Source organism: Leptodactylus fuscus, chromosome 5 (assembly GCF_031893055.1).
Source record: "Leptodactylus fuscus isolate aLepFus1 chromosome 5, aLepFus1.hap2, whole genome shotgun sequence".
Lineage (NCBI taxonomy): Eukaryota > Metazoa > Chordata > Amphibia > Anura > Leptodactylidae > Leptodactylus > Leptodactylus fuscus.
Genome location: NC_134269.1, coordinates 66,890,203 through 66,902,579, shown reverse-complemented (window position 1 = coordinate 66,902,579; position 12,377 = coordinate 66,890,203). Strand labels below are relative to the sequence as shown.

The following is a 12,377-nucleotide window of genomic DNA, read 5'->3' as shown; positions in this document are numbered from 1 at the left end:
TCACTAATGCAATGCATTACAATGCATTGCAAAAAAGCATCCTTTCTTTTGCAGGCTGCATAGACCAGCCTGCAAAAGAGAGGATTTGCAGACAAGCCTGGGAGCCTGTACAAGGCTCCCGACTGTCATGGCAACGGGACGTCAGCCCTGGAGCATGCTCCAGGAGCCGGTGATCCCGGCCAAAATGGCGGCGCCCATGCGCCACCGGGAAAATGGCGCCTCCGGTGCCTTTGACCGCGGCGCCGGAGGGGTTAATGCCTCCGATCGGTCCGGAGGCATTAGAGCCGGTTGTCTACTGCCTAAAGCGGTCGCCATAGTTACAGACCCGACATGCGCCGTACTATTACGGCGCATGTCGGGAAGGGGTTAATAGGGGTGCCCAAACTTTTTCATAGGACTGTATATATATATATATATATATATATATATATATATACACACACACACACACACACACGTGATCATACTCTCTATAACATTAGCAGTTAATAGATGTCTTTGAAGGAATTTGCGGAAATTGCACAACTATTCCAGCTGATGTACTGCACTGTCAATAGAGGACCTTGCACTTAAGAATTTTAAGGGGATATTCCAGTACAATCAATTTGATTCCTATTCATTAATCCTACTAATATTATAAGTGTGAAAGTTTGTGTGTTTGGATGTTTGGATGTTTGTGAGTTTGGATGTTTGTTCCTCAATCACGCTAAAACGCCTGGACGGATTTGTGTGCAATTTTCCACAAACATAGTTTTCCCTTAGGATTGAGTCACAGGCTATTTTTGGTGCCACTAACCAACATGACTTCCTAGCAGGAGACTCACAAAAGCAGGACTCCTAGCCCCAGCTATAGACTCACACACACTGCCTGGCATTTCCTGGCTCAACCTGTCTGCACACTCCTTACTGTCACCTCAGGAGTAGCCCTCACTCTACTCACTTACATTTACATATAGCTTTCCACTATATAACACATCACATTGTCTGTATCACTACATACACAATACAACACATCACATTGTCTGTATCACTACATACACAATACATCACATTGTCTGTATCACGACATACACAATACAACACATCACATTGTCTGTATCACTACATACACAATACAACACATCACATTGTCTGTATCACGACATACACAATACAACACATCACATTGTCTGTATCACTACATACACAATACAACACATCACATTGTCTGTATCACTACATACACAATACAACACATCACATTGTCTGTACCACGACATACACAATACAACACATCACATTGTCTGTACCACGACATACACAATACAACACATCACATTGTCTGTACCACGACATACACAATACAACACATCACATTGTCTGTATCACGACATACACAATATAACACATCACATCACATTTGCTAGCCCACCAAACTTTTTAAAGCACTTTTACAGTTTCACACGTCTGTGTCCGTCCAATTCTCAAATCACCGCAGACTAAGTCGTGGGTAAAAGCTAGTAACTTATAGATAGATGATGTATGACTGCTAAACCTCCACCAATCAGGAGTGCAGGTGTCTGTAACTGCTCCAATGACAAGTTCCAGGTCGGTAGCTTTGGGATGCATCTGCTTTTGTTGTTAAAAAGTAATTATACCTTATACTAACAAATAAAGACATGAATATAATGTAAAGAAATGGGTGATTCCATACGTAAACTCAGCATGCGATGCTCCTGCTTTAATCCTTTCAGTTCCTGTGAAACAAAAGTCTTCATCTGTTTGATGTCCATTCCTCTGCGTTTCTAGAATACATAAAATATTAGTAGTAACAAACAATGTGATTATGAAAAACAATCTATCAGGGCTTATGGTACAGTATATACGATTTTAATCTATTCACGTACATTATTTTATCCCATCTGCCTTCTTTGTTGAGGCCAAGAAATCAAATCTCTGCTGGTAAAAAGATTTCTCCTACTCTATAGATCACTTTCCTTGAACATGGTCTGCTAAGGCTGTGGATAAAGGAAGGATAATGTCCTTCCTTTAACATATGCTCCAGTTAAACTCTTGCCTTGTATGTTAAACAGATCCATAGACCTCTATTCAGGTGGTTCACATCCAAGTTTTCACTTTTTTTGCGGCATGAAATTGTACTGAAGGCTGTGCTGTTCCATGCAAGGGCATCCATCACAAAAAATGCTCTACGGTATATGCTGTATCTTTTCAACATGGCATCCGTTTTATGTGTCTGTTTAGCATATGTGCCAGGATATTTTGTAGGACTCATGTTAAAAAGACAGACAAAACGTAAAGTAGAAGCAGCATACTGTATAATGGAAACATTTCATCTTGTTCAGATGGTAAACTAAACTGCCATCAATGACTTTACTGCACTGAACATGGAATCCATACAATCCACTTACATCATATTGGCTTTGCAAGTTGCGAGCTTTCTGACTCAGGAAGCTAAACACATTGGAAAAATGCTCATTCCGAATTTCTTCAAATACCTAGAGATACAGGAATATCATATATAACATTATACATTATCTAATATTTTACATGGATGCATATAAGAAGTCAGAATACATGTAAAAAGGTACAGAGTATAGAACAATTTACAGTGTAGAAGTAGATGTAAGTTGTTCTACATAAACTAGGTGAGAAAACAATTGGTGATATAGGGGTTTTCCCATATCAAGAATCCTATCTATACTGCTAGCATACATAAATTCAAGAGTTTTCCTAAATACATTGCTTTAGCAATGAAGGATTTTGCTGTCTGCTTCAAAAATCGGACATTTTTGTAAACGCACACTTAAGGACACCAAAAGACACTACATGATGTCCAATTTAAAATCATGCAAATTGCAAATGGACACAGCTATTGTCCGATGCTAAAATTTTCCACGGACATTAGCATCAGACACCGACGCTAGTTTGAACCCAGCTTAACACTGAGTTTACTTCAAGTTTATTGTCTCTGCAATTGTTTTCTACAAACCAGTGTAATGTAATATAGATGTAATGCACATTTTACTTGATATGCATTATTATCAATTTCTAGTAATCATAATAAATAATCTCTCATGGTAAAGGAAATATATATATATATATATATATATATATATATATATATACACATTATCTAGTGATACTTCATAGTGTCCATTCCATCAAACAATCAATGTGGCCCATCAGATTGTGAAAGAATACATGAAGTTAGAAGTAGAGACAGCAGGTAAACTGGTGAGTGAGGGAGATAGGAAACCCCTTCAAAGGGATAATTCCAGATTCAGCCACTATGTAAAAGAAAAATAAAATTTGTACGCTCATAAAATGAGAAACCATACTGTGTATGTATCATCTAGCTATTCTGGCTTTGTTTTGTCTGGTCATGTTCCATTGTTCATTTACTAACTAATGGGCTCTGCTGTAAAGCATGTCACCACCGGTTGCTTGTAGGAAACTACATTTTCTTTCACTTGTTCTCAGCTCCCTCTGGTGTACATTGTACATCATCAGGCAATGACTGCAAAAACACTGCCTGAACAAGTAATATTACTGGATGTAACTACTGGAAACCAGGTGCTATTTTGAGTGGTGCCGGCTAGAAAAAAAGTCATTTTTGTCAATTGCATATACTTAAAAATATTATTTATTTTACCACTAGGGAACAGTAAATCATAATTTTAATTATGCAAATAATACTTTAAGCAATAGATAACGAACATAGAAAGCGATTGCTAACTTAATAGACATTAATGGAAAGTTTTTTAGTTAATATATTTGACCTGAAGTTTTTTTTGAGTCTAAAGACCTGCACTGAAGTGTTGTTTAATGCTCAAAATATAATTCAAAAAATCCACAACCCCCCCCCCCCCCCCAAAAAAAAAAAACACTTAAAAAAATCCTCATAATACATCAGTTCAGCTCACAATGGATTCAACATCTACTACAAACAATTTAATGGCTATTTGGTTAGCAGGTGGATTTTCATTTTTCATTGAACACTTAATATATGTTTTTCTCTCGATGGGATTCATCCACCTACTGTTTACCTCTGTAAATCAGCAAGAATCAAGAAAGCGGTTGGCTTTTGTACGGAGCAGTCAGAGTGCCAGCACTTTGTGGTCCTGTGATTGGTGCACACAGAAGGAGGAGGCAGCTCTTAGTCATGTAGTGCTGTGTCAGTGGACTAAAAGTAGGAAATTAATTACTAATTTTCTCCACCATGTGACTGGGTTTTAAATTGTCAATTCAGTCCAGAATTGACAATGCAAATATTTTAGTAAATGCATATTTGCCATATAATAGGATTAAGGCAGTGGTCCCAGTTTCAGCAAGACAATTTTTCTATGGCCCGGTGGGGGCAGGAAGGGGTGTGGATGGCGGTGGGGAAGGGGTGTGGTTGGGGGCAGGGTTAAGCATGGGGGTGTAGATTAGAATCATGTACATATGAAAACACAAGAGAAAGTGCAAACTGACGGACACTGCCGGTTATGAAGATGGCTACTAATGATGGACACTGTTATGAAGATGGATACTGATGACGGATATAACTCCATATGCTGCTATTAACTTCACTACAGCTACATTACACGTCACAGGGACAAGTGACGTGTAATGTAGTTGCCTAAAGTTTGGTAGGCGAGTGCGGGGTGGAGCCAAGACCCGCTGCATGTCCTGCATAGTACTAGAATCCTGGACATACAGCGGGTTCCGGCTCAACCCCGCACTTTGCTCACCTTATCCCGATGAGCAACAACCAAGCGTCAGTGTTGATGTACGGTCCATGGTCATGTGATGAGCACACAGGTGCTGCTCGTTTTAGTCACAGCACAATAATCAGACATCTGCCTGTTAACGAGCTGTGCACCTGTGTGCTAATCACATGACCATGGACCATAAATCACATGACCATGGTCAGACTTTTATCTCCTAGAAGTAACAGAATGAATAACAGCAAGCAGAGATCTAGAAAACTGTGAGGAATTGATACAGAAAGTATATTGAAAAATTGTACAACTTTTTATTATACAAACCATAACATTTGTTTCTAAATATTGGTCTGAAAGTGGCCAACCCCTTTAATATGCAAAGTCATCACAGGAGTCTTGTAAATAGAGATCGCTGGCGGAGCAGGATAGCACTGGTACATGATTGGCAGGGGATATGAGCATTACTCATTTTGTTATTTTTTTATAATTATCAGCAGATTTAAAAAATAATCATTGGATTGGATAGTCCCCATAAATTACAAACTGGAAGATGGTTGGTTGCTGTTGGTAGGTTGTATGTCTTGATGTAAGTCTTTCCCACTTCATGCGGCATATACTGTACAGATTGTTGAGGGAGTGTTACAATCTTAGGAATGTGGAGGAGATTACAACACTGGAGTGTACTGAATTCCATACGGAGACTCCCAGTCACACCAATATAAGCAGATCTGCTTTCCAAGTAACAATGCAATAAAATATTTTAGATAAAATAAGATCTACATACAGCAGGATTTAGAATGATTGTGTTAACTAAAAAGAAGCTTCACAGAATACTGTGTTACCTTATCTTGAGAGTTCAGAAGAATTTTCACACTTTTATCAGATGAGGTCACCTCAGGACCCAACTCCACACTCCCTAAAACATATAACATAGTATATATCAGAATCTAGAGATACAATTTTTGTTCTAAATTAAAAATAAAAGGGTAGATTTACTAATAAAAATGGTAAATAAATCAAAACCACAGTTTTTAAGAGGACCTTTCACCACCTCCAACAAGTCCAACGCTTTACATATTTTAATAGCTGCTGCTCCACTGATTCCGGCACAGTTAGAATTTTTTTCTCTAGCCTCCACTATTTCCAAGCAATCAATGCTGATAGCTTTGTCCCCTGATATGCTATTTAGTCTCTGTACTGTTAGGAGGGCGGTGTCAGACAGGAGCAGGCAAGGGGTGTGATTCTGGGCTCTGACACTGCCTGCCTCTGATTGGAGCTCTAAAACACACACTCTGCCTGACACCGCCCCCTTCTGACATTACGCAGCTTAAATAGTACATCAGGCACCAAAAATACCTTCACTTGTTGCTCGGGTACGGTGGGAGTTAGAGAGAAAATTAAAACTGTGCAGGAATCAGTGGAGCAGCAGCTATTAACAGATGCTAAGAACTTGATTTGGTGGAGATCGTGAAAGGTCCTCTTTAATTTTAAAAGTGCATCAAATATACAGATGTAGTAAATAGAACCTGACATTCTGCAGCAGGATAAATTACCCCAGCATGATCTCTTATCATAGAAGACAACAGAATCCAATGCAAAATCATCCAAAAAAAACTGTTGATCATTGACTTTTAATTGGCTTTTGTTGCCTACTGCAGAAATTTCGGTTAACACTACTATATCTGTATAATCTAGCATGAGCCACTGTGATAAATCTGGCACATTTTGACACAGTGTAGGTGTGCCCCAGTAATTTTTCACAGAGCATGGATAACATATAACTATGGTTCATTCAATCAGATAATTGTAAATACATGTTTTAAGCTTAAAGGGGTTGGCCACTTTCACACCAATATTGAGAAACAAATGTTATTGTTTGTACAATAAAAGGACATAAAATTTTCCAATATAATTACTGTATGAATTCCTCACAGTTTTTTAGATCTCTGCTTGCTGTCATTAATTCTGTTACCTCTAGTGGATAAATCTCTGACCATGGTCATGTGATTTACGGTCCATGGTCATGTGATGAGCACACAGGTGCACAGCTGATTACCAGGCAGATGTCTGATTATTGTGCTGGGACTATAACAAGCAACACCTGTGTGCTCATCACATGACCATGGACCGTAAATCACATGACCATGGTCAGAGTTTTATCCTCTAGAAGTAACAGACTGAATGACAGCAAACCGAGATCTAGAAAACTGTGAGGAATTGATACAGAAAATATATTGGAAAATTGTACAACTTTTTATTAAACAAACCTTAAGATATGTCTCTCAATATTGGTCTGAAAGTGGCCCACCCCTTTAACCACTTCCGGACCGCCCATAGACTATAAAATAAAATAAAAATATAATAAAAAAAAGTTTTAAAAATATGTAAATAAAATAATAATAATAAAATAATATGCTAATAAAACACCGTTATTAAAGGTTATAGCCCCAACCCCGACGACACCATACAAATTAAAAATTACCGTAATGGAGAGGAAAAACTATTTTAGAAAGTTTTTCAGTGACACTTTGTGTTATTAAATAAAAAATAATAATAAATTGAAAACCAGACACAATTTCCCTCCTATTATGTTTATATTTTCCCGGATATAAAAAAATTAAAACACATTTTAAAATAAAAACAACATAAAAATAAAGCCCTATGTGTCTCCGAAAAAAGACGCAAAAATTAGTTGACTGAGACATACGGGAAAAATGTTACAGCCCTCAAAACCGCACATACAAAATAAACCTAAAATGTGTCTGGTCCTGGACCACAAATTGGCCCGGTACTGAAGTGGTTAACATCTCACACTTCTACTTACCACATTTAATCCGAAAAATATCATCAACAAGACCTTCGTATACAACCTGAGAACACAGAGGAGTGATGTAGTCCACATCTGCAAGACCAAAACAACAACATATTTGAACTAATTTGAGTTACATCATTCTCAACCCAACCAATCATGGATTCACTGAAAGTTTGTGAAATCTATTAAGGGGGCGTTCACACTACCGTCGGTGTCCGACATGTAGTGTCCGCTCCTAGTGTCCGCTCAAAATCTGTCACAGACACTAGGAGCGGACACTAGCTGTGTCCGTGACACCTGTCATTCACTTGAATGGGCATCGGGTGCGTTCTTTTGCACTCTGTGCCCGTCCTTTCCTGTCCGCAAGTGAAGATGTCCGACTTCTCAAGCGGACAGAAAAATCCTGCATGCAGGGTTCCTGCATTCTTTTTCATTCACTGCCCCTCAAGCCATGCAGTAGGAATTACATAATGGGTATATATGTGTGTTACTCTAAGTTGGACCTTGCAAACACTGAATGATCAAACTTGTGATTTTGTCTGCAGTTCTGAATAGACCATTTAGAAAAATATATTCATGAAGGCAATCCTAACCTCGGTCAATCATGAAGACAAGTCCGAGATCTGGTTTCCTCCCCTTCTGAATATTGTCCTCCTCATCAAGAAGCTCTTTACACAAATCATACGTCATCTATAATAAATACATAGGACACAACACTTGATAAATGTTTAGTGAAATTTGTGCATTCAGAAATCTAACATTCAAGGCCTGGCTTCCCTTTCACATCAGCTCCTTATATCCAATATGCCAAACGGTGGATTTCCAACATGCATCAAACCAAAGCCTCAAACACAATGTAAGCAAAACTTAGACCATTTGTGGGCAAGTTTTGCTTCATAAGCAGCCACATGTGACTTAAAGTGAACAATAGTATATTAGACTCATTACCTTAGAACACCTTCCTATCCCATAAACCTTTGACATTGGTCCAAAAATAGAATTGAGTAAATGGAGAGCTCTTGCCACAGTCCCAATCCATCGTTGGTCTCCCTCCTTGGAAAGGAAAATATAAGAAAGCATCATTTTATGTGCCACCAAAGATGCTACACAGTAATTTACAAATGAAACATAGAGAACTCTCAGAGCCAATTCACACTGGGCATTATTAGTGCAGATGAGAATCACATATATCCAATGGGGTTTTATGGCTACACAGTATGTTACATATTTAAAAAATAAATAAAAATTCAAATAGAAAAATCACATATGTGGCAATATACTTCAACTAGTAAAATGGAATAAATCACTTTTTTTTTAAATCAGCCTTACTGAATTAAAACAAATAGAAATGTAAATTAAATGTACATTCGTATATACTGACTGTTTATATCTACAGTATATTGTAGAAGGAATTTTGTAATAATCCAGAATGTCATAATCTAGCACAGAACAGCAGAATAAAAAAAGATCTCTCCTTTCACATGGAGCTTTTCATGACTGCCTAGTAATTCAGAGCATTATCTAGGTTCCATTTACTACATTTACAGTATTACAGTCTTTATGTAACATGGTGTTATTTGCTTTCTATTATGATGTCTGTTGATATTTCTCAATTACTATATTTTTGCTACGATTCTTCTATAAATCCTGTACATTTTCTCTACAAAATACAGTACTTGGTATTACTCACAAGAAAATAGTCCCGATAAAATTCTGGTAGCTCCATACTAATGATATCATCATCCAAAGGTAGAAGATAAAAAGCCCATTCATCACTGGTTACGTCTGTACAAAAAAATAAATAGATGCTTTGGCCTGGGAATTCCAGTAAGTAAATATCTATCGCCATAAAAATGCTTAGATGCAATACATGTTAGGAGTATTTTGTGTCGTGGGTATTGGTGCACACCTTCTGACTTGCTCGCACGCACTGTTGGTAGGCAGCTTGATTTCCTGGTTAATTAGTCTGTCCTCCCATTTGCACCTGGGAGGAGTGGTCTCTACTCTGTATTTAAACCCATGCCTCCCATGGTTCTGTGCTGAGTGTTGCTTTTACAGAGCTAGGCCTTAGCAGGAGGAGTAGGTGGTTATCTTGGATAGAGGAAGTTCCGTGGTTGGTTTTTGGGAGGTTTTGGGTGAACAAGTTGGTGTGTGTGTTTTCCCTTCTGTGTTCACCAATCCTCCCTCTGTGTATAATTGACTGTGTGAGTGAATTGCCTTATCCTTTGATTTCTACTCAGTTTCCCTGTGTTTGTTTCCTAGTGTATGGTTCCTTCCCATATTGGTTTGGGGGAATCCTTTCCCACATGTTTCCTGTGTGCTGCTTGTGTTGTTAGTCAGCGCACACCCTTGTCAGTCCCTGTCAGTAGCAGCTTCACTTGTTCGTTAGGGGTGACCCCCTTTAGTCTCCAGTCCCTAGAGATCTTATAGGGCATTCCTTCTCCCACTTCCCTCTAGGCCTACGGTGTCAGTGAGAGAGGAGCTGTTGGGGTCAGGCTTAGCCTGAGTACAGCCGACCCACACCCGTGAGGCAGGGACCGGGATAGCTAGTGGGAGTAGTGCAGGGCGAGATTCCCTACTGCTATCCCTTAGCCCCGTTGCAGCTACCTGGACTGACATAACAGTACACTCAGCCGGTAAAAAAAAAAAAAAAAAAAAAAAAGGTTCGTTTGCATTATGACGGACCTGAAACAGTTGTACCAGGCGGTGCAGCAGATTTCCACTGAAATGGAGGGGATCAAGCTACGAATGGATGCCATCCAAGCTTCTGGCGTATCTCAAGTACAGCAGTTGGCTCAACACACAGCCTCTCAGGTGGAGGGCATACAGAGGCAGGTGAGTAGCGCCCCTGTGGGTCGGCCTCTGGAGCCAAAAGTCAGCTTACCTGAACCCTTCCGAGGTAAGAGGTCAGATTTTTTCCGATTTCAAAAGGACTGTCTTTTGTATTTCCGGCTACGGCCGTTTTCCTCCGGTTCTGAGGTACAGAGAGTTGGGATTATTATTACTTTATTGAGAGATGATCCCCTCATCTGGGCACATTCGTTACCAGCCGACTCAGCTTGCTTACTAACTGTAGAGGCGTTTTTCTCCACAATGGGGTTACTGTATGACGACCCAGACAGGGTACGCACGGCTGAGTATAACCTACGACGTGTGGTGCAAGGGGATCACGCTATAGAGAAATATTGCACAGAGTTTCGTAGGTGGGCAGCAGAAGTACACTGGAATGACCCCGCTCTACTTAGTCAGTTTGAGACAGGGCTCTCGGACCAGGTTAAAGACCATCTAGTTTCTCACCCTGTTCCGGGAGATCTAGATGAGGCCATGCAGCTGGCAATTAGAGTTGGACGGCGCCTCCGGGAGCGTGGAGACAGGAGTCCTGGGGGGGTTAGCCCTCCTCAATTCTCTGTTTTTGGAGAGGACCCGGGGGACCAACCCATGCAGATTGGGGCCACTGTGCGAAGTGCTAGACCCAAGAGTGAAGGGTCCCGCACAGTACGCTGTTTTGTGTGTGGAGGGATGGGACATGTAGCAAGGGTATGCCCCTCCAGAGAATGGTTCGCCAAGGAGGGTAATAACCCCAGGTCTATTGAGAGTAAAGGGAGAAAACCTACTAAGGAGGGAGGTGTGCATATTTCCTGTACTCAGACTGCCGGGTTGACCCTTGATGGATGGGTAAATGGGCAGAAGTGCCGGATTCTGGTTGATTGTGGTTCGGCAGTCAACCTTATTGACTCAGAGTTTTGCGAGCAACTAAGGGTGAGTCCTTTGGTCTTGAAGTCTCAGATACCGGTGTGGGCTATTGATAAGACCCCTCTACAGCAATCTGTCATCTCCAAACAGGTGGAGGGTCTGGAGTTTATTGTGGGTGGCCACAGGGAAGAGATTGACTTGTTCTTGTTATCTAAGTTACCAGCACAAGTAGTGTTGGGGTGGCCCTGGCTGAAGCAACATAACCCTATTATCAACTGGGAGACCGAGACAGTAGTTTCTTGGGGTCATGGGTGTAATGGTCGATGTCTGCCCATATCCGTTATGTCTTTGTCTATAGACAATTTGCCTCAAGAAATATGTGAGTTCAGGGAGGTCTTTGAGGAAAGGGCAGCCAAGACATTACCACCACATCGCACCTATGATTGCTCGATTAAATTTATACCTAATGCAGTGCTACCCAAGACACGGTTGTACAATCTCACTATTCCGGAGAGGGAGGCGCTCAAAGAGTATATTGAGGGGAGTCTAGAGGTGGGGCATATTCGCCCATCTAAGTCCCCAGTAGCAGTGGGGTTTTTCTTTGTAAAGAAGAAAGATGGAGGGTTGCGCCCTTGTTTGGATTTTAGGGAGATTAATAAAATCACGGTGCGGAATCCCTATCCCATCCCGTTGATCTCGGATCTTTTCAGCCAGATTACGGGAGCCCGCTGGTTTAGTAAAATAGATTTACGTGGGGCGTATAACTTGCTGAGAATCAAGAAGGGGGATGAGTGGAAAACAGCGTTTAACACACCCCTAGGACACTTTGAGAATCTGGTGATGCCTTTCGGTCTAACCAATGCGCCCGCGTTTTTTCAGAATTTTATTAATGATGTACTAAGTGCCGTCATAGGGAGGGGGGTTGTGGTCTATCTGGACGATATACTCATTTACACCCCGGATTTGGAGACTCATTGGGAGAGAGTGAGAGAGGTTTTAAATCTCCTGAGGGTTAACCAATTAAGTGCTAAGCTGGAGAAATGTGTGTTCGCGGTCAATAAATTATGTTTCCTTGGCTATATCCTATCGGACAAGGGGTTCGAGATGGATCCTGAGAAGGTCAGGGCAGTCTTGGAGTGGCCGCGACCTGAGAACCTAAAGGCGGT

At 40.5% G+C, this 12,377-nt stretch overlaps 1 protein-coding gene across 2 annotated transcripts in view; it reads right to left on the bottom strand.

Annotated features, from left to right (window-relative positions):
• The window catches only part of VPS33B (VPS33B late endosome and lysosome associated), a 58,281-nt gene that overhangs the window by 31,302 nt on the left and 14,602 nt on the right, over positions 1-12,377 (bottom strand). For both annotated transcript variants that reach the window (XM_075273323.1, XM_075273324.1), the window contains exons 8-14: positions 9,209-9,303; positions 8,467-8,571; positions 8,112-8,208; positions 7,531-7,608; positions 5,549-5,622; positions 2,409-2,495; positions 1,694-1,784 (exon numbers count right to left, since the gene is read on the bottom strand). In XM_075273323.1, the coding sequence (XP_075129424.1) occupies positions 1,694-1,784; positions 2,409-2,495; positions 5,549-5,622; positions 7,531-7,608; positions 8,112-8,208; positions 8,467-8,571; positions 9,209-9,303 (627 nt within the window). The remainder of the gene's footprint in view (positions 1-1,693; positions 1,785-2,408; positions 2,496-5,548; positions 5,623-7,530; positions 7,609-8,111; positions 8,209-8,466; positions 8,572-9,208; positions 9,304-12,377) is intronic.